This window comes from Gekko japonicus, unplaced genomic scaffold (assembly GCF_001447785.1).
Source record: "Gekko japonicus isolate JY-2015 unplaced genomic scaffold, Gekko_japonicus_V1.1 scaffold82, whole genome shotgun sequence".
NCBI classification, from domain to species: Eukaryota; Metazoa; Chordata; class Lepidosauria; order Squamata; family Gekkonidae; genus Gekko; species Gekko japonicus.
The window spans coordinates 1,084,372-1,104,807 of NW_015174846.1; the positions used below are offsets into that span (position 1 = coordinate 1,084,372).

The 20,436-nt window shown below is 41.6% G+C and overlaps 1 protein-coding gene across 1 annotated transcript in view; it reads right to left on the bottom strand.

The window, feature by feature from the left end:
- Positions 1-8,723: 8,723 nt before the first annotated feature.
- Positions 8,724-20,436, bottom strand: part of NNT (nicotinamide nucleotide transhydrogenase) — a 97,023-nt gene continuing 85,310 nt past the window's right edge. Inside the window, 3 exon segments of the mRNA XM_015424482.1 lie at positions 8,724-9,554; positions 11,752-11,867; positions 12,778-12,896. Coding sequence (XP_015279968.1) covers positions 9,405-9,554; positions 11,752-11,867; positions 12,778-12,896 — 385 coding nt within the window. The 3' untranslated portion in view covers positions 8,724-9,404.

Genomic DNA, 20,436 nt, shown 5'->3' on the forward strand with positions numbered 1-20,436 from the left:
TGGGCAACCCTAGCCACTAATGTGGGTTAGAATGCAAATGTTACATGCATCGATAAGGCACAAAGGATGAATCCTTTTAATAACCCCAACTGGGCAGCCTTTGCAGCAATAAACAATTAAGCTTGTTTACTGCCTTGTTTATTGCACTGTCATACTATTAACTTTTTTTTTTTTACAGAGATGATCTTTGTGAAGCCTCATAACAACAGCACCACGTATTCACCTGAGACCAGATAAATAAATAAAAGGGCAAGAACCAAAGATGAGACTTGTTTACAGATGTGCATAGGAATTTGGCATGCAGGAACTTCTAGGGCAGTGTTCTTCAGTCTTCACCTGCCGTGTGCTTTCTTCAGGAAGGAAGAGGGGAAGCCTGGCCATTGCTTCGTCAAGGTCAATATTGTCTACTCTGACTGGCAGCAGCTCTCCAGGGTCTCAGAGAAGAGGTCTTCCTTATCACCTGATTGGTCCTTTTAACTAGGAGATGCTAGGAACTGAACCTAAGACCTTCTGTATACAAAATGAATGTTGTACCACTGAGCCACAGCTCCAGCTGAGGCTTCTACTGCCTGCTAACATTTACCATCTGTGGCTCAAGGTAGAAGAGGCTGTATCCATTTATCTGTTTAAAACAGTTTTATCCTGCCTTTCTCCACAAGGAAGGAGAATACAGAATTAACACATGGTATCACAGATAATACAAACTAAAACCAATAGATACCTTTAAACATAGTAACTGTAACTCTGATACAGTATAATCCTAAACAGTGTTACTCCAACCTAAACCTGATGATCTCAGTAGGCTTGGATTGGAATAACTCTGTGCAGGATTGTACACATGAAGCTGCCTTATCAGAATATCAGTCTATCAAGGTCAATATTGTGCACTCATATTGACTGCAGCTCTTCAGGATTTCAGGCTGAGGTCTCTCACATCACCCATTACCTGATCTTTGCTAGGGTTTGAACCTAGGACCTTCTGCATGCCAAGCAGATGCTCTGCTACTGAGCCACAGCCCTATTGCACTGTTAGACATGTAAGCAAGTCTTCCAGTGTAGCCACAACAGCTGAGTATAAAAAGGTCCTTCTAAATTGCTGTGCCATACAGTGGTCTCAGATCATTAGCAATGTGGGACCCCTTCCTAACATTCCCTGAAAGGCCATTCCATATTGTTAGTGCCACCACAGGTTCAAAAAACTCTCTAACTTAAGCAGCCCATGTGATTACACGATTGTGACTGAAATGGGCCTTGATTCAAAGAACAGAGCTGCTGCACAAGAATGTATGGAGAGAGGTGGTCTTTAAGAGTTGAGAGCCTGAGGCTATGAAACACTTTGAATTGGATCCAGAAGCAAATAAGCCACCTGTTGGAACTGGCAGATGTACATTCCATTCAGTTCCTACTAGGCAGATGTGCTGTATCATTCTGTACCAGCTAAAGTTTCCAAGAAGCCGTCAAGGGCAACTTCAAAAGCACATTACAGTAGTCTAGCCTTGAGGTTACTATAGCATGGATAAGGTACCAATTAGGCACTTTTTATCACCTATTTAAAGGTAAACACATACAAGCAGCTGAGGATTCACAAAACTCCCAGAGTATTAGTCCGGCCCTTAGTCAAGCACTTTAATCTTCATAAGATATAGAATGTCTTTAAGATGCCATCAGTCTCTGAATTAGGGACTCCCACAAAACCATATTCTGAGCTGCACAGCTCAATAGTATTTATACAAAAAAGATAAAATACACTAAACAAAGGTATTTTGAAAATGCAAACAAGCCAACTCGATGGCTAGCATTTAAACTAAAACAAGAAGAAAAGCGAAGGTCTATTAATTCTTTAAGAGATAAACAAGGCGAAGACAAATATAGAACAGATGATCTGAAAGAGATTATTAAGGATTTCTATAGTAATTTATATAAAAGGGAAGACATCAATGTAGAGAATATTCAAAAATTTCTAAAAAATAGACTACAGGTAAAGAAACTAAATGAGGATCAAAAGAAAATCTTAAACCAAAGAATATCGCTGGTTGAGATAACGGAATCAATCAGAAGTCAAAAGAAAAATAAATCCCCCGGCCCTGACGGTCTACCAGCAGAATTTTATGTAACCTTTGAAGAGGAACTTATCCCAGTATACAAACAAATCGTTTACGATATACCGGAAAAAAAGGAAATGCCAGAATCCTGGAAATCAGCCTTAATCTCATTGCTATATAAAAAGGGTACAGATGAAAAAGAAATTAAGAACTATCGTCCCATTTCTCTGCTTAATGTGGACTATAAGATCTACGCCAATATAATAGCCCAACGAATGAGGAAGGTGCTAGTTCAATTAATACACCCAGATCAGGCGGGATTCCTACCTAATCGTCAATTAAAACATAATATCAGAACTGTTTTGAACATCTTGGAGTATTGCGAGACTGATATAAGTAAACAGCTAGCCATAATATTCATAGACGCCGAAAAGGCGTTCGATAACATCAACTGGGACTTCATGATTCAAAACTTGAAAGAATTAGATTGCGGACTGAACTTTTACAATATAATAAATACAATATACCAAAAACAAGAAGCAAGGCTAATAATTAATGCTGATCTGACTACAGAAATAGATATCTGCAAGGGTACCCGGCAAGGGTGCCCCCTCTCTCCGCTTCTATTCATTTTGATAATGGAAGGCCTCTGTGAAAACATCCGCAAAGATAATCAAATACATGGAATTAGAATTAAAAATCAAGAATATAAAATTCAAGCCTATGCAGATGACATTGCAATTACCATCTTAAACCCAGTAGAATCGATTTCACCATTGCTACAGGTGATTCAGGAGTTTGGGCAACTAGCGGGGTTCAAAATAAATAAATCAAAAACAAAAATATTGACTAAAAACTGTGGCCCTGATATAGAACAAAAGCTACAGGAATTAACAGACTTCAGCATAGAAAAGAAAATTAAATACTTAGGGATAAACATCACCAACAGAACCAGCTCACTGGTAGATGGAAATTACGATAATCTTTTGATCCAAATACAAAGGGACCTAAACAACTGGTCCAAGCTACAACTTTCCATCATGGGTAGAGTGGCAACGATTAAAATGGCCATACTACCTAGAGTACTTTTTCTTTTCCAAAACATCCCGGTACTTAATAATGACACCTTTCTTAAGAACTTAGATAAGCTAACCCTAAATTTTATTTGGGGGGGCAAAAAACCCAGAGTAAAATCTTACTATTTACAAGAAAAATCAAGAAAGGGAGGCCTGGCGGTACCGATTTGGCGCCTTTACTACCAAGCGGCGGCAATGACTTGGCTCCGTGAATGGATGCTGATCAGAAATCAAAGGACACTCTGTCTCGAAGGTCACGACCTAATGGCTGGGTGGCACTACTTCTTAAGTGAGAGAACGGTGAAGTCTCATTCATATTTCCGACAACATCGAATAAGGAGTAGCCTGATAAAAGTATGGAAAGAAATAGCTACAGTCTATTATGATAAAATACCAAGATGGATAGCCCCTTTGGAGGTGATCTCTTTACCAACGTTGATGACAGAAACCCGAGCTTTGAGCTACGATGTCCTATTAAATAAGGATAATGAACTAAAGTCCCAAGAAATCCTACAATCGAATCAGATTAATTTATCTTGGTGGGAAAAAAACCAACTATGGTCCAAATACAACAAAGATAAACAACTAGGTATCAGTAAAAAACTCACTGAATTAGATAAAATATTACTGGGCCCAGATACAAAAATGATAGGTAGAATATACTCCTTTTTATTAGAAAACAGGCCACAAGATAAGAACAAGAAAACACCGCTGATAAAATGGACTGCCAATATTGGGAAGATAATTGATCAAAAAAATTGGGAAGGGATATGGAAGAATGTGGGGCAGTTAAAGGCAGTCTCCCTAAAGGAGAATGTATTTAAAACATGCTATCGATGGTATCTGCCACCAGATAGGTTGGCTAAATTCCATCCCGGATACAACAATGTATGCTGGAAGTGTAAAACTCAAATAGGTTCGTTCTATCATGTCTGGTGGACGTGCGATAGGGTGAAGAGATACTGGAAAATGGTACATCTGGTGATCACCCAGGCAACAAAAATCCAATTACCACTAGACCCCGAAATTTTTCTATTAAATATTTTACCTGACAGTTGGGGGAAAAAAGATAAGCATGTTATGATAAATCTCCTGACGGCAGCCAGAATCTTATTAGCCAGTTATTGGAAAAAGAGCGAAACTCCGGATAAGCTAGACCTCATAAATAAAGTAATTGAGATAATAGAAATGGACAACTTAACACAGAAACTCCAAGGGAATACAAGCTCAGCATTCTTGACCATGTGGTCAAATGTTTATGATTGGATGGATAAGAATGTATAATATAGAGAATACGGAATCTTAAGTGTAACTGTACTGAAGTAGCTACAAAACTTTCTCGCTCTTTGTAATATCAAAATATTTATGATGCAGGATCAATTTTAGTTTTTGGTAGGGTGAAAGGGGTAGGGGTGTCATGTGGTGTTGGTATTTGTATGTGGTGGTTTTTATGTGGTGGTGGCATTGTATTTGTTATACTTCAATAAAATTTATTAAAAAAAAAAAATAGTATTTATACAGCTTACCATTCTCCCCTTTCTTCTCACAGAGGATAGAATGCCTTAATACGAAGCACTTCCAACATCGACAGAGACATACCAAGAACTTCTGTATGTAAAATTTAGGGAAGCATTTCCCACACAAAGCGTAAGTCTAAATCAGGGCAAATATCTTGGAACCTGAAATATACCAATGCTACAAAATGACTGCTGAGAGTATAACTGTAGTGGAATTCTAAGGGTAAAAAGAGTAGAGACAAATTAGCAGAAATAATTGGTCCGTTTGCTTTTCCTTATTTTTTTTAAAGCCTTTATTTATCTCTGTCATTATCCAACCCATGGAGGAAAATATGCTGTTTTAGAAAAGGTTTTGTGATTGTTGGCATAAAAGGAAAAGCCATCCTCTCTTAAAAGTGCATTTCAGTTACGAGAATATTTTTCACAATTCAATTATTTGCAGGTACAGGGAGTAATAAAACACCGACCGCTTATTAGCTCTAGACCCAGCTGCGATAGAGCACTCAGACCCTCTCATTTAGCACAAATCACATGCCTGTAGACTGAAGCTCTAATTAATACAATTATTTGTTTCTTCTAAGTGACTTCAGACCAGCTGGATCATGCAAGCCACAGTCCTGGGAACAGAAGAATTTGGTTACCGCCAGTCCGCAGTTGCTGGAACAACAGCCAGTAAAAACCAGCAGCACTCTGGAGTCAAATGTTTAAGCTCCCCACCAATATCTACAAGAGGGCAGCCCAAAGTTCCCATCATTCAAATTCTTACTGCAGACGTTTTCCTAATGTTGTAGAAAGTTGCTCAATGCACAAACACGTATCGACGGTAGCAGTGAAAGGATTTCAATTGGTTCGTCAGTTGGTTGCGTCAGAGGGATTGGAAGACAGCTAGCCCCTCTTGTTGCTCTGACCTACATAGTTCCTCCTGCCCAGAGGCAAATTAAAATACTTAAATCTAACAAACTAGGCCAGTGGAAGTGAAACACTGCATTACAATTATTGGAGGAGGGGGGGACAGAATCCAGAAACAAGAGCCATATGATTATCTTTTGTTAAAGGTTTCCCTTGCTCGAAAGCCAGTCGAATCCAACTCTAGGGGGCAGTGCTCATCTCCATTTCCAAGCCGTTCCCAAGACTTCTCCGTGGTCTTGTGCAGCAGAATTTCCATATACAGAGTGCAGCTTTTGTGACTCCTCTTTCCTGTTGCAGCCCCTAGTATCACCCCCAAATGTTGGACCACAAAGAACATTTCAGGTGGGAATTTGGGGCTGCAGCTGTAGAAAGGTGAAGTTGCACTCCACAGATGGAAATCATTGCACCCAGGGCTTTTATTTTTTGCAGAAAAAGCCCAGCAGAAACTCATTAGCATAACAGGCCACACCCAACAGCAGAAACTCATTAGCATAGTAGGCCACACCCCCATGCCACCAGAAGTGTGGTCATCCAGCCACACCCACCTTTTGCTTCTTATTCTGTTTACCTTGTTTGTTGTCAAACCCCAGGGCTTTTTTTGTAGCAGGAACTCCTTTGCATGTTAGGCCACACACCCCTAATGTAGCCAATCCTAATGAGTTTCTGCTGCTGGGTGTAACCTATTATGCTAATTATTTCCTGCTGGGCGTGGCCAACTCAGGAGCCAGCCGGAACTCCGTTCCTGTGCGTTCCTGCCCCAAAATAGCCTTGATTGCACCCCTCTGAATTCAAGCCACAGTGAGTTCTCTAGACTGCTTCACCAGGATGGACTAAGAAGAAAGGAAGGAGATGTTCTAGGCCATGTTCCTCTAGGGGCAATCCTGGAAGGGAGTATGCCTAACTGCCTAAATGCTCCAGAAGAATGATAATCAAGATCCCTTTGTTTAGCCTCCCAGAGCCCCTGACATCTATAGCCATAAGCAATGTCTCAAGTTTGCAGGACAGTGACCGAAGATCCCAGAGGCGCCTTCTTCAGCACCACCTTTGCCAGTAGTCCACTGACAGGACCAGGGGAGGCCATCAAGCCACTGCCCAGCCTCCATCAAATAAATAAATAATAAATCTGCCACTCAGATAATTCATTCATCGCACCTAGATCTTCCTGCTGTCCCGCGTCACCTCCCTTGGCATAAGCATATGTGGACTTCCACTTCACCTGGGTATACACCATACTCCACTTACCAAAAATTCAAATTCTTCCCAATATAAAGCTAGACACTCCACCCTTGAACCAATACCACTGCAGAGTCTACCTCTGTAAGGAATTTCACCAATAGTACATAGAAAAGGCATCTCAAGACCTCCATACATATAGCCTGTTTCCATCCAGAGGCAGAACCTATGATCATGAACTCATCAGACCCTTCCAATCCAGACAGGCAGAGTATGATACCTTCTCCCTCACTCATCTCTACTTAATCTAACCCTTTACATCTTTCTACCTGCTCCCCTTCCTCTGGACTGGTTTGCTCTGGATTAGCCATGTGAGAGGAATAGTAACTTTAACTGAGCATTTAGCTTAAAGGTAACAAGTAGGATTGTGCAAATATGAAGAGTTTATATTGGATTGCTATATGTAAACTGCTATGCTACTATTGAGATTGCTTGCTGTCTTGTACTTTTGCCTTGAGTTCACCCCTACCTTATCTGTATCCTGGATAGGGTAATACAGTTGTCTGCTGGATAAGGATTCCATCTTTTCTTCTCAAGTTTACTGTGCCAGATTTGGACCCTTCTATACAACAGATACAGATCCTTTCTTGCACCTGGACTCATGTTTTAGGGTTTCCAGTATAGGGGACACTATCCACATGATGGGTCTGACAAAGGGGGACTGATCTGAGTAACACAGCTGCACGTAAAAATATGTAATTTGATGCCACATAAGTTTCCATCTGCATTTTACAAGGAAGAAAATCAAGTGCCAGAAGAATACTATGAGACGACTTGGAATTCTGTTAGCTTTATTATTTTTTTAATAATTCTCTCAAGTTTCATAATATAAACACAATTTCTAAAGTTAACAATGGTACTTCTGGTCCACTTACCAACCACTTGATATCTCCAAACTAAAAAGGAAGAGAGCCATTTTAGAACCAGTTGGACGCTGCAGCCTTCAGCATTCCAAGGCTAACTTAATTGGTGCTCCTCTTCCCAGCCACATTTAACAGTCGGGTTGCACAGAGATGTATGGTATCCATGCAACCGAATTCAGGTCCCAAGCAGGTCCTACTGAAATTTAGCTGCCCAAAGTCATATATTAGAATACTGTGGCTCAAAGGTGCGTATGCAGCAAAACAACCTGTTAGGCGCTTCCTGCTGAGCAGTGGGATTTCTAAACGCAGGTATGTATCCAACCGCACAGTTCCTCCAATGGAAAAGCATTTCTGTTTGTGAAAGAGGAGTCTGATTCCCCACTTTGGCCCCTATGCAGCTCCCAGGGGTCTGCTGATAGCCCCCCCCCGAACAAAATTCCTGGGGGCTCAGTGAGCTGCAGGAGGAGGGGGAAGCTCGGAAATGCTGCCCCACAAAGTTCACAGATGGTTGGATACATGCTGCTGAGCACAATCCATCAGGGCGCTGCTTCTGCGCAAGTCCCATAATGAACAGGAACTGAGAAAGCACATATTCCCATTGGTTCAGTGGGCTTGGAAGCTTATTGCTGGATTTAGTCCACCGCCACTTCTGGATTTTGAGCGTATGGGATCCTTGCCGTACGAAAAATAGGAGGTAGCTAAGAGGACAGATTTCATCTGCTATGAAATTAGAAGGTCCCTGATAAAGATCAGGATCAAACAGTCAAGTTGGGATTAAAACGTTGGGCTTAGTTTTAATCATGTCATAGTAGTCTGTCTTTCCCAGATGGTAAAGCTTTCTAACACAAGCACAACTATTTATTTTGCCTGTGTCACCCCAAACGGTTGCTACATCATTAGGCAAAACATGACAAGTTCATTTTATCAGTCAAACATTTGAATTCCACTTGAGTGTACTAAACATAATGAAGGCTGCTCTGGAAGCTGTAGAACAAACCGATTTACCACTGAATTGTAGAATTTCAATATGTATATTCAACAGATTAAAAAGGAAGACCAGTAATCAATTAATCTCTTTCTCTCTTCTTAAAGTGTACTGGGTTTCCATTTTGTCCACATGATTTGTTTGCAAAAGTGTTTTGGATGAACTCTCAAATTGCGTCCCTTTTTCCAGCATCTGAAGTATGTTCGACAAATAAGTGCCCATTTCCAGCATCGTAGCACACTGATTATGAAATGTATAAAAACTCATTTCAAAAGCCACCCCCTCTCAAAAGTTTTCAAAAGGTTACAAGTACAGTCAAAATTCAAATATCCAGCCAGGGGTCCCAGATCTGACAATCAAAAAACCAGCCAAATTAGATTCTGTGTTTACTTGAAACCAACAGAGAGAAGAGAAGCCAAAGAACTCTAAGAATGAAACTTTTTGGAGGTCTCACATCACACTAATTGGACAGATTGTGCCCCCTCTTCCAAATTCCTGAGTGTCCTTGTGTTACACATGCGGCTACCAAGGAAGAATTCCTCTGAAATGCACTGCATTCAAAAACAGAATTATTCCAGGTTGTGGCTTCTTAAGAGTGACCTTCCATTTTGTTGCTTAATTTCTTATGCTCTTACATACATTTTTCACTTTGTTTCTGGACCCTTGTTTCTCTCTGAGCTTTCATTTCACTATCTTATAAACTTTGATTTATAACAACACTTTGAGAGTTTTTGTTCGTACTGGCCAAAGGACTGGCTTTTCTTTAAAACAGAAGGCATTCAGTTCTGCAAGCTCTCTCTCACTTTGGCCTGCAGGGCATCACAGGTCTTCTTAGCATCCCCTAGAAGCATGGCAGTATTGGGCTTGTAAAAGATCGGATTATCCACAGCTGCATAGCCAACACCCAGAGATCTCTTCATGACAATAACCTGCAGAGAGAAAAGTTAAGAATATAAGTGAAGTCCTCCTGCATCGGACCAGCGGCCCAACATCCTGTTTCATGCCAAGTGGCCAACTTGTTGCTGTAGAAGGCCAACGAACAGGGCGTAGAGGCCAAGCCCCCACCCCAGATGTTGCCTCCCAGCACTGGCAATCAGAGGTTTACTGCCTCCAGATGTGGACGTTCCCTTTAGTCACCATGGCTAGTAGCTGTGTTAGCTAATGCACAGACAGACGTATTCGACAATAAGCAAATAATACAATAATGTATGAAACCTCTGATCAACAGGTTCTATATCTCTGTATTTGGATGGCAAAGCTGTCCTGATCTTGGAAGCTAAGCAGGGTCAGCACTGGAGGGGGGAGGGGGGAGGAGAGGAGAGGAGGAGAGAGAATGAGAGCGAGAACGAACCGTCAAGTCACCACCAACTTACAGCAAGACCCTGTAGGTTTTTCAAGGCAAGAGATGAAGAGAGGTGGCTTCCCATTGCCTGGATTTCCTTGGTGGTCTCTCATCCAAGCACTACCCAGGGCTGACTTTGCTTAGCTTCTGAGATCTGATGCTCATTAATGGACACCAATCACCATATACAGTCCGGAAGGAACAAGAAGACTGAGCCTGCTGAGCAAATTTATAGATTCACGTGGGAACCCTCATGCCACAAAATGGAGGCCGAGAGTGGCAGGTCAGGTTCTCTCACTTTAAACAGTGGTCCACGGACAGCAAGCAAGGAGATGGACAAAAGACACCACAGATTTATTTTTAAACAGGCTCGCATGTCAGGAGTAGATGCCAGAAGCTCTGTTAATATTGATGTTAAAGCTTTATCAGTAATCATTTTGGAAAGCCAAAGAAAGTATTGTTTCTTTATTTATCAGTAACGCCAGAACATCCCCCCCACACACACTAATGGTCAGATTTACTCCTCACTTTCCTCAAAAGTGACATTTACAACGCTGGGTCAGTAAAATGTCCAGAACAGGACATGAACCATCATTTGACATTTTCCAGTAATTCTCCATGATAAACCACCCGCCTTTGGCCAATAACCAAAGCTCACCCATATTCCTATCATTCACTTTACAAGAGTGTAGTTTTAAGACTGAGAATGTTACATGTAACTGAAGTTTACCTTTATTCAAATATACTTTGCTATACATTCACTCTTTAGAACTCCCCCATTAGTACTGTACCGAAGTTATCAACCATTTACAAATGCACAATACCAGAAATACATGCTATGATGCAGGATACTGAAGTACTGAAGGAGGCACAAAAATTAAGGTAGAAGCAGCATTAAAAATGCTTGGTGCAAGGGAATATGCATGGAATAGCTGTGCTTCTCCTTGACCCTTTGTGTTTTGAGGCCTATTAAGATGGGGATCTTTGTCCATTCAGTTAGTGTGAGATACGTTGCAAATATGTCAGAGAAAGTGGTGAGGACCGATGTAATTGCTGCTTAAATCACGAAATCACAGATGATTCTAGAACTGGGTGAAACTGCAATTCCTCGACTGAGCTGTGGGCAGGAGAACTGTGGAGGCCCGCAACAAGGTGAAAGGCAACAGCATAGTGTAGTGGTTAAGAGCGGCCGACTGTAATCTGGAGAACTGGGTTTGATTCCCCCCTCCTTCACATGCAGCCAGCTAGGTGATCTTGGGTCAATCACAGTTCTCTCAGAGCTCTCTCAGCCTCACCTTCCTCACAAGGCATCTGTTGTGGGGAGAGGAAGGGAAGGTGATTGTAAGCCGCTCCGAGACTCCTTTGGGTAGTGAAGGGGGGAGGGGGGTATAAAACAAACTCTTCTCCTCATGGCTTACCTGTTTTCCTGTCCCTCTGGGGGCAACTGTTTCAAGGTGTGAATCACCAGCCAATCACAAGCCCTACAGGCCCATGGGCCTTGCCCACTCTCCTGGAACATTGGGCAGGTGCCATGTTTGGGAACAGTGCTGAGAAGCAACAAGTGTGGCATTTCAAAAAGCCACATGTGGCTCCTGAGCCACTGAATTGCCACTGTTCTACAGATCTAGAAATTCCTGCCTTCTGTTTTCTATCTGGACCTTCTTCCCATAGCAAAGCAGATGGGAAAAGGCAGACTCAGGGACATATGGAGGATATTATGCTCAAAGGTTTTAACTTGAATAGAGAAGACACAGAATTCCTACCATATGATTGTATGAACCCACCTGCTTTGCCTTCCAGACTTCTAGAACAGGCATCCCTGCAATGATAGAATTTGGATCTTCCTGGGCAGCTGAATTAACCGTGTCATTGGCTCCAATAACAAGGACCAAGTCTGTTTCTGCAGTTATGTAAATAAATAAATGGCAAAAAGAAACATGTTAAAAAAAAATCAGGAGCTGCAGAACTAAAATTCCAATTATTAGCAGCAACTTAGGTTGTGGCAATATCAAGAAACCCTAATAAATTTCTTTTAGGGTCAATACATCTGCAAGGATGGCCCTTCCTAAAACTGATCTTAAAAGCTGTTTAGCTGTTCTTCCTGGCAGCTTAGAAACCAACTGCATAAAAACTAACAAACAGCGGCATGGAAAACTCCAACGCTGGCATTTAGCAAAGCAACAGACAAAACGACAGAGAGTGAGCTAGAGAAGTCTGGAGTCATTTGGTTTGGCAGGATTTAAAATATATAATGATCAAATGTATACTATCCTAATCTGCTCCCATAGTTCCTTGCTTACAACAGAAAAAAAGACACAATTCACAAATGTTTTAGGAAAGCTTAGAGAGGGGTTGTGGCTCAGTGGTACAGTATCTGCTTGGTATGCAGAAGGTTCAATTCCTGGAGTCTCTAGTTAAAGGTACTGGGTAGTAGGCAGTGTTCCCTCTAAGCTGAGTTAGTGTGAGCTAGCTCACGATTTTTTAGCCTCTGGCTCACACATTTTTGTCTCAGCTCAGGAAGGATGGCTCCAGAGCAAACTAATTTAGGCAGTAGCCAAATCGCTCGCTCACAGCTTTAATGCCAGTAGCTCACAAAGTAGAATTTTTGCTCACAGGATTCCACAGCTTAGAGGAAACATTGGTAGTAGGTGATGTGAAAGACCTCAGACTAAGACCCTGGAGAGCTGCTGCCAGTCTGAGTAGATAATACTGATAGTGAGGGACTGATTCAGTATAAGGCACCTTCAAGTATTCAACAGAAGGCAAATGAACTGTGGCACAAAACAGAGCGGTCTATCCAGCTCTCTTACCTGGAAAGTCATGGTTGATCTCATCCATTTCTAGGACAATGTCATAGGGGACTCCGGCTTCTGCAAGAAGCACATTTAGTTGCCCAGGCATACGACCGGCCACAGGATGAATGCCAAATCTAAGGGTGCAAGAGGAAAGGGCAATGAGTATGCAGACACAGAACACAGCATTCAAAGTGTTTTAAAATATCATCATTAACAAAGCTGTTGATAGTACTTTAGAGATTTAAATCCAAGACAGAATGATCTGTTTGCCCAACCCCATTGCTCAGTGACACGCACTCAGTGGCTCAAGAACTACCTGTGGCTCTCTGAGCATCATTCCCCAATGTGACACCTGCCCCACGTTTCAGGAAAGTGGACAAGGCCCTGTTCCCACCTTGAAAACAGCCACCACTAGAGGAATGGCTATTAGGAAGTGGCACATGTGAGATCTCAGTAATAAATACATGCACAGGAGCATGATGCATAGTTCTATCCTTTCTAGGTAGAATAGTAAAGGTAAAGGTTCCCTTGCTCGAAAGCCAGTCGAATCCGACTCTAGGGTTGCGGTGCTCATCTCCGTTTCAAAGCCGAAGAGCCAGCGCTGTCCGAAGACGTTTCCGTGGTCATGTGGCCGGCATGACTAAACACCAAGGCGCACGGAACGCTGTTACCTTCCCACCGAAGTGGTACCTATTTATCTACTTGCAATTTCTTGCTTTCGAACTGCTAGGTTGGCAGGAGCTGGAACTAGAGACAGGAGCTCACCCTGTCTTGCGGCACCCGGGTCTTGAACCGCTGAACTACTGACCTTCCACAGCCTGCAGTTCAGTGTCTTAACCACTTGAGCCACCGCAGCTCCTCCTAGGTAGAATAGCCACGATTAAAATGAATATCCTCCCAAGATTTCTATTTCTAGCACAAAACTTACCAATTATAAAATCGTATAAATATTTTAAGGACCTTAATACAATAGTTGGGAAATTTATTTGGCAAGGAAATAAACCAAGGATAAGTTTGAAAAACTTACAAAGACCAAAAGAACATGGAGGTTTTGCATTGCCAAATTGGCAGGTATACTATCTTGCAGCCTCAATGGAATGGATAAAAGATTGGGTTAAATTAGAAAATACCAGAGTATTAGCGCTGGAAGGTGCTGATCTAGCAATGGGTTGGCACGCATATCTTTGGTATGGAAAGAATAAAATCCATTCAAATTTCCATACAAACATAATTAGAAAAGCATTAATTAAAGTCTGGAATCTGATAAAGAAAAATAACTATAAAAAACTACCACTATGGCTTTCCCCGTTGGAGGCATTTATTTTGCCGTCGTTAATAACGGATAGGAAGAAAGTAACATACGGTAACCTACTAACAAAAGAATTAGAATTAAATTTGGATGATTCACTCGCAAAACAGGATATAGTATTGTCCTGGTGGGATAAAAATATAATCCACACTAACTATCATAAGGATAAAAAAATAGGATTCTACAACAGCCTAACAGAACTAGATAAGCTGTGGCTCTCAACGAGCGACAAATTAATACAAAAAATTTACAAAAAACTGCAAAGGGATTTAAACCCGGAAGAAGATTTAAAAGATTCTAAGTTAAGATGGGAAAAGGAATTGGGGCGGAAAATAGAGGAAAAAAATTGGATAAAGACTTGGCAATCAATTAAAATAACAAGAGCAGTGCCACTTAAGGAGAATATATATAAGATGTATTATAGATGGCACTGGACACCAGATAAGTTGGCGAAATGTTACCCACAAGCCTCTAATAGATGTTGGAGATGTAAGAAAAACACAGGTACATTTCTGCATATCTGGTGGCATTGTAGTAAAGTGCAAAAATTATGGAGAAAGGTACACAATATATTAAATAAAAATTTAAATATAAACCTACCACTACTACCTGAGATTTTCTTATTAAACATGATTCCTGATGGTATAAAAAACCCATAGATGCATAATAATACAAATAATAACAGTGATAAGGATATTAATTGCAAAAAAATGGAAATCTAAAATAATACCCTCAATAAAAGAAATTAAAAATAAGATACTAGAAATAGCTGAAATGGACAGAGTAAACATGGAATTAAAACAGAAAACAGAAGAAGTGTAATGGGGAAATGGAAAGAAATCTATAAATGGCTAAATATAAAGAAAATTGATGTAGATGCGGAATAGACTAGCCTGTAGGAAGTATAATAGGAAGAACTAGTTGCGTAAGTGCATTGTTTAACCCAATTGAAATTTTATAAGTTATAAATTATATGTTATACAAATAAAAATGTTAATGTTAATGGAAAAAAAAATGTTACCTGTTATATAATAAGTGTAAATGATGTGATGGTTTGTAAAAAATCAAATAAAAAGAGTTATTAAAAAAAAAAAGGAGCATGATGCATAGTTGTTCTAGTACACCAGCATAAATCTGTGCATGGTTGGCACTTGGATCACTGGCAACTGTTCCCCTCTATCATTTCCCTTTCTGTAAAGCATCTCTAAGAAGCTCTTTAGTCCCATAAAACTTTTTGCCTGCCATTTCCTTCACCTAATGGTTATTCTAGCATCCTACCTACTCATTTAAAAATATTTCTTTTTTAAAAAAGCTGCATTTGGTTCTGGAGCCACAGACTGCAAACAGGCCATATTTTCACATATCATAAGAACACTCACCAACACACTCCAGCAACCACAACTTGTTAGCCCCAGGAATCTATACCCATAATCTTTGAAGGTTCCTGTAGCTCAGGACATCTGATTATGCAAATATGTTACCCAGGCTTTGGAAGTTCTTTAGAGCAAATATTTTGGTGATGGCAAAAAAGATGATTGGGGGGGGGGGATAGGCCCAGCACAAAGAGTAGCTGTCCTGATAGAACATGCCCCTGGCAGCACACTTCTTACTCTCCTTTTTTTGGAGCCAACCGAGGTACAATGTTACATTTGCACTGGTACTAAGACCAACTAAAGTGGCTTTAAAACAGGGTGCACATACTGCCTTCTAACCCCGGTTGCAATTTCTGGTTTGCAGTTAACCATGGTTAGCATTAATGTCCACGCAAAAGCAACACTGCTAAGTGGTCACCTCCAAAGAGAGAGAAAAGGCCCAAAGGAGGAGAGTCCATGGTGAGTCAGAGGGAATCTTGCACAAACTCTCTGAGTTTAACACATAAAAGCATCCAAGTAACTTCCTGCTACACTGAAACCAAATATAAATATTAAGTTCTCTGTTTGCAAAACATATCTAGAAACTATTAACAGTTCCAAGAATACTCAAGGGGAGATCTCACTGCAATCCTAACAAAGGCCAGTTTGTAGAATACCAATGCAGAGTAGCAAAACAAATAGGTAACAATATAACAAAGCTTAAGATTTCAAAAGTCAGCCAGCGACTCTGTAACTTAAGCCTCGTGAACATGTCCTGTTCTTTCCAGAAGCCCTGCTGAAATGCCATCTGTGTTTAGAAGATATTAGACCTCTTCTGTGCTGAAGCCCATGCTAAAGTCTGGGTAAGGAACAAAGTTCGCCTTTATTTCCAACATACATGACATTTAAGCAGTTCTTATTACAATGCCAATTTGGACTTCGCACTGTCCCCAACTATGCTCAAAATATTTAATACACGCACATGTACATAAATTTATTTCAATGTCTGGACTTTACCCAAAAAAGAAGTTGAGAATAGGATTTCACTTCTAATACTGTTACCGCTTATAACAGAGTAGGAAGAAGAGAAGACAACTGAGAGTATTCTCTTATGAGCACCTCTGTAATTAATCCAGGCATGTACTCACTAGGAGTCTCTCTCTGCCCTAACTTATTGGTTCACTGAGCACAACCTTTCTGTGTTTGACTATCCATAGGTTACCGGTAGTGCAGCATATTCGAAACGAGGGATCTGCTCTGGAAGTAAGGATTCAGCCTGCACACTACCACCCCATTCCAGCCAACCAAGAGAACTGCAGACAACCCAGCAGCCTGGCAAGAAAGCCCCTTACATAACAGGTCAGAGTAGATTACTCAATGTCCTGACCTGGATAGCTTAGGCTAGCCTGACCTTGTCACATCTTGGAAGCTAAGTTGGGTCAGCTCTGGTTGGTATTTGGATGGGAGACCACCAAGGAAGACCAGCGTCACTACACAGAGGTAAGCAATGGGCAAACCACCTCTGATTGTCTCTTGCCTTGAAAACCCTACAGGGTCACCATAAGTTGGCTGTGACTTGACGGCAAAAATTCCACCAGTTCCCTGATAAAAACTTCCAAGTCAGATTTTGCTCACTGGTCTGAGCAGCAAAGGGACTCTAATTGCTCACTTTCCCTGTGACAGGACATCTTCATGCAACTGGACAGGAACAACTAGATTACAATACTCTACTTTCCCACAACAGTTTCCTGTATTTCCTGTTCTCCTAAGCTTTGATTTTCACATATTTCAAACACAAGCACCAATACCAAGTGTGTTCATATGCTTTCACTGATATTGTGATTCTGATGAAGAAGAAAAATACTTCTAGGAAGCCTGCCAACTGAGTATATACCATGCCCAGAGCAAGGCCGTGCACACTAGAATAGTCAGAGGCAGAACAGCCAGTGGAGCAAGGTAAGCAGCAAATTTATAACTCCTAACAATGCTCAGAAGTGTCACTGAGAATGCTGAGAGAGCCATCACGCAGAAGTAACTCAGTAGGATCACTTAGGTCCCAACACAAGCTATAGGATCTGCGTTTACACAGGGACCCCTAATTAAATCCTAGCAAACAAATTATGTGACAAGCTGAGAGTAGAAGCTTCAATCAGAATGGTGCAATAAGGGCATATTCCTTCCAGAATGCACACTGTATGACCAATTACAGTTGACTTCCCTGGGTCCTAAACACAATGGATTCAACTGAACTCTGTGCTTAGCAAAATCCCATTGATAGAGGTATAGCTGGACTTCAGGGCAGGGTTACATGCTTTGATGATCTTCATACTGAAGACAAAAAAAAGCCAAGAGTCTGCCTATGATTGATTACTTGCATCACAATATCAGTTCAAGGAAATTAGAAAAATAGGGGCTAAGGTGGGCGGCGTGAAAGCTGTGTGTTAAATTACCAATGGACTACTTTTTTTGTTTGTTTCGGAGAGGGGACAGAAGAGACTTCCTTCTCTGGTTGTAGAACCCATGCACCCAAGCAAGAGAACCTGTGCAGATATGTCCCAAGGTCCCTTAAAATCACAGCCAAGAGGATCTGCTTATTTTGCTAGTACAGAAATGGTGCTGAACACGGTCTTGGGGAACCAGGATATCAGCTTTAAATCCAGCCACCAAACCTTCCAGGTGACAACAAGTTCGAAAGCTTGGCAATGCTGGGTGAAACCTTAAGAACCAGAGCAGCAGAAGCTCAGGGAGACTTTTAGCAGTTGAACGAATGGCCTCAATGCAGTCTCCTATTCCAGCAAAGGTGAGAACCTGAGAAGTACAGAAGAATGTCTGGACACATGGCACAGAGTCCAACTACAGGTATCCAGGTAACTGATTGACTCAGGCAGAGTAGGACCTGGGACAGCTCCCAGAAGTAACTCAAATTCCTTCAGAATGGGTCTGAGCTCCAATGAGTCACTAAATAGCAAAGCAGTCCTCCTAACTGCCAAAGTCTCACCTGTAGCTGTGGCTAAACATTAATTTAAACGGAAGGCACAGGATGGGCCCCCAACAGCACACAGCCTGCTCTGTTGGGAACCCAGAAGAGTGAGGGGCCCTTACAATTGTGATGGAGCTGGGGATTCTGGTTCCTCATTTTAGAGTGTCCAAGGACTGGCTCATACCTGCCAAAGAATGCAGTGGTAGAACAGAATGCACTACTTTGGATAGCAGGCGATGGCTTCCAACTTTGTCCCACAAAACTCCATCTGAGGAGAACTCTTCTCTGTTCTTACCCGTGGCGATTCCCTATTTTCAGGGAGTTAAATGGCTGTGTTAAAGCTTTTCAAAATGTGAACCTCCAAAAGCTTCTTTAACCTGCCACGTGAAGAAGTAAAACTGCGATGGAGGGTCTCTAATACCGCCCTCCAGGCATCCCAGCCAGTCCCTGCCTACAGGGGGAGTAGGCAGATACTAAACGACATCAGCCAATGAGAAGCTGTAGAACCTCGTGGAGTGAGAGGAGGAAAGTTAAGTGGAAGGAAAGTCTGACATTGCTTCAGACAGGGCTTGGGGAAGCAACAGAGAAAACGGGAAATTACCAAGAGACTAGAAGAAAATTAGAGTCCTGTGGCGCTAAGACCAAAGTTTAATTCCGGGGTATAAGCTTTCCTATGCATGCACACTGTTTCAGATACGTCAGAACAGATTGAGGAAATCTGTTTCAATGTCTCTGAAGAAGTGTGCATGCACACAAAAGCTTATACCCAGGATTCAATTTTGTTAGCTTTAAAGGTGCCACTGGACTCAAACTTTGTTCTGTTGTTTCAGACCAACATGGCTGACCACCTGGATCTACCCAGAGACTAGTTAGGCTTCACCTGATGAAGGAAAAGAACTCAGATATCGACAAAATAGGTACATAGGGCTCAGGAGCTGATAAAGAGGCAGGGATAGACCAGGAATCCTGTGTTACCTTAGGGAAATAGTAGGTTAAGGGCTTGTGAGGGGAAAGTATCCTAAGAAACCCTGTTTCAATAGGCTAAAATTCTTGGGTTTAAGGAGGCGTTCCAAAAGAAATACCCCCCCCCCCCGGCAGAAATAGCCTGTCAGCTCAGTAACACTGTGGGTGTGTGAAACTGTAACTGTTTTAAAGCAGAGCTCTGCTGTCCCTTGCTGTAAACAACCAATAACTTGTTACATTCCTTGTCTTATCCACCAAACCAATAAACACTGAGCCTTTCTAAAGGAAAGATAATACAGGCCTTTTTTGTGTGTTGTGAAAGGAAGGTGTTGGTGTGAATCACTGAGGGAGAAGGGGAATGGGAAGTAGTAGAAAATTACCTCAGATTCCTATTGTGCCTCCCCCGGGCTTCCTCTATAATAGCAGCGGTGCAATCCAGCACCATTAATCATTAAGAATTGCCTTACTGGCCACTCACACTCCATGCCATAGCTAAAATCAACTTGGTCACGGCTACCTGAAGATGTGACAGGGCGGGCAGGGAACGGAGAAAGCGCCTGGCTACCACAAAAATTGATTCTACCACCTCAGCATTCTGCTACCTTATTGCCATCTGAAGTTCCTGGATGTGGAAATCAGGCCTACGAGAAATAATAGCGTATCAAATCCCATTTCCCCAAGTGGCTTCAAGAATGGCCCTCCTCAGACTAGCCAACTTTGGGAATGGGTTTTCTCTGAGGCAGAGTCCTGCAGCTCCATTTTCACAGCGGTTGCCTCTGAATCAGAGTAACTGTTGAAGGCATTTGGAGTTTTGGATGTGATCATATGCAGCGCTTTTGATTCCCCCAACCCAGCACTAAATGAAACAAAATAAAATTCTGCTAAACAAGCAAATCCATCCATGCTTACTTTCTGCCTTTTCTTTCTTTCTTTTCTTTTTTACAAAATGTGCACAGGTTGAAAGGTCCAGCTTGTCTTGCTACAGAACTTTAGAACATAAAACCCTTGTAATTGCCTTCCTCTAACCCAAACAACAGAACTTTGCAACATCTTGAATACAACATGTAGAC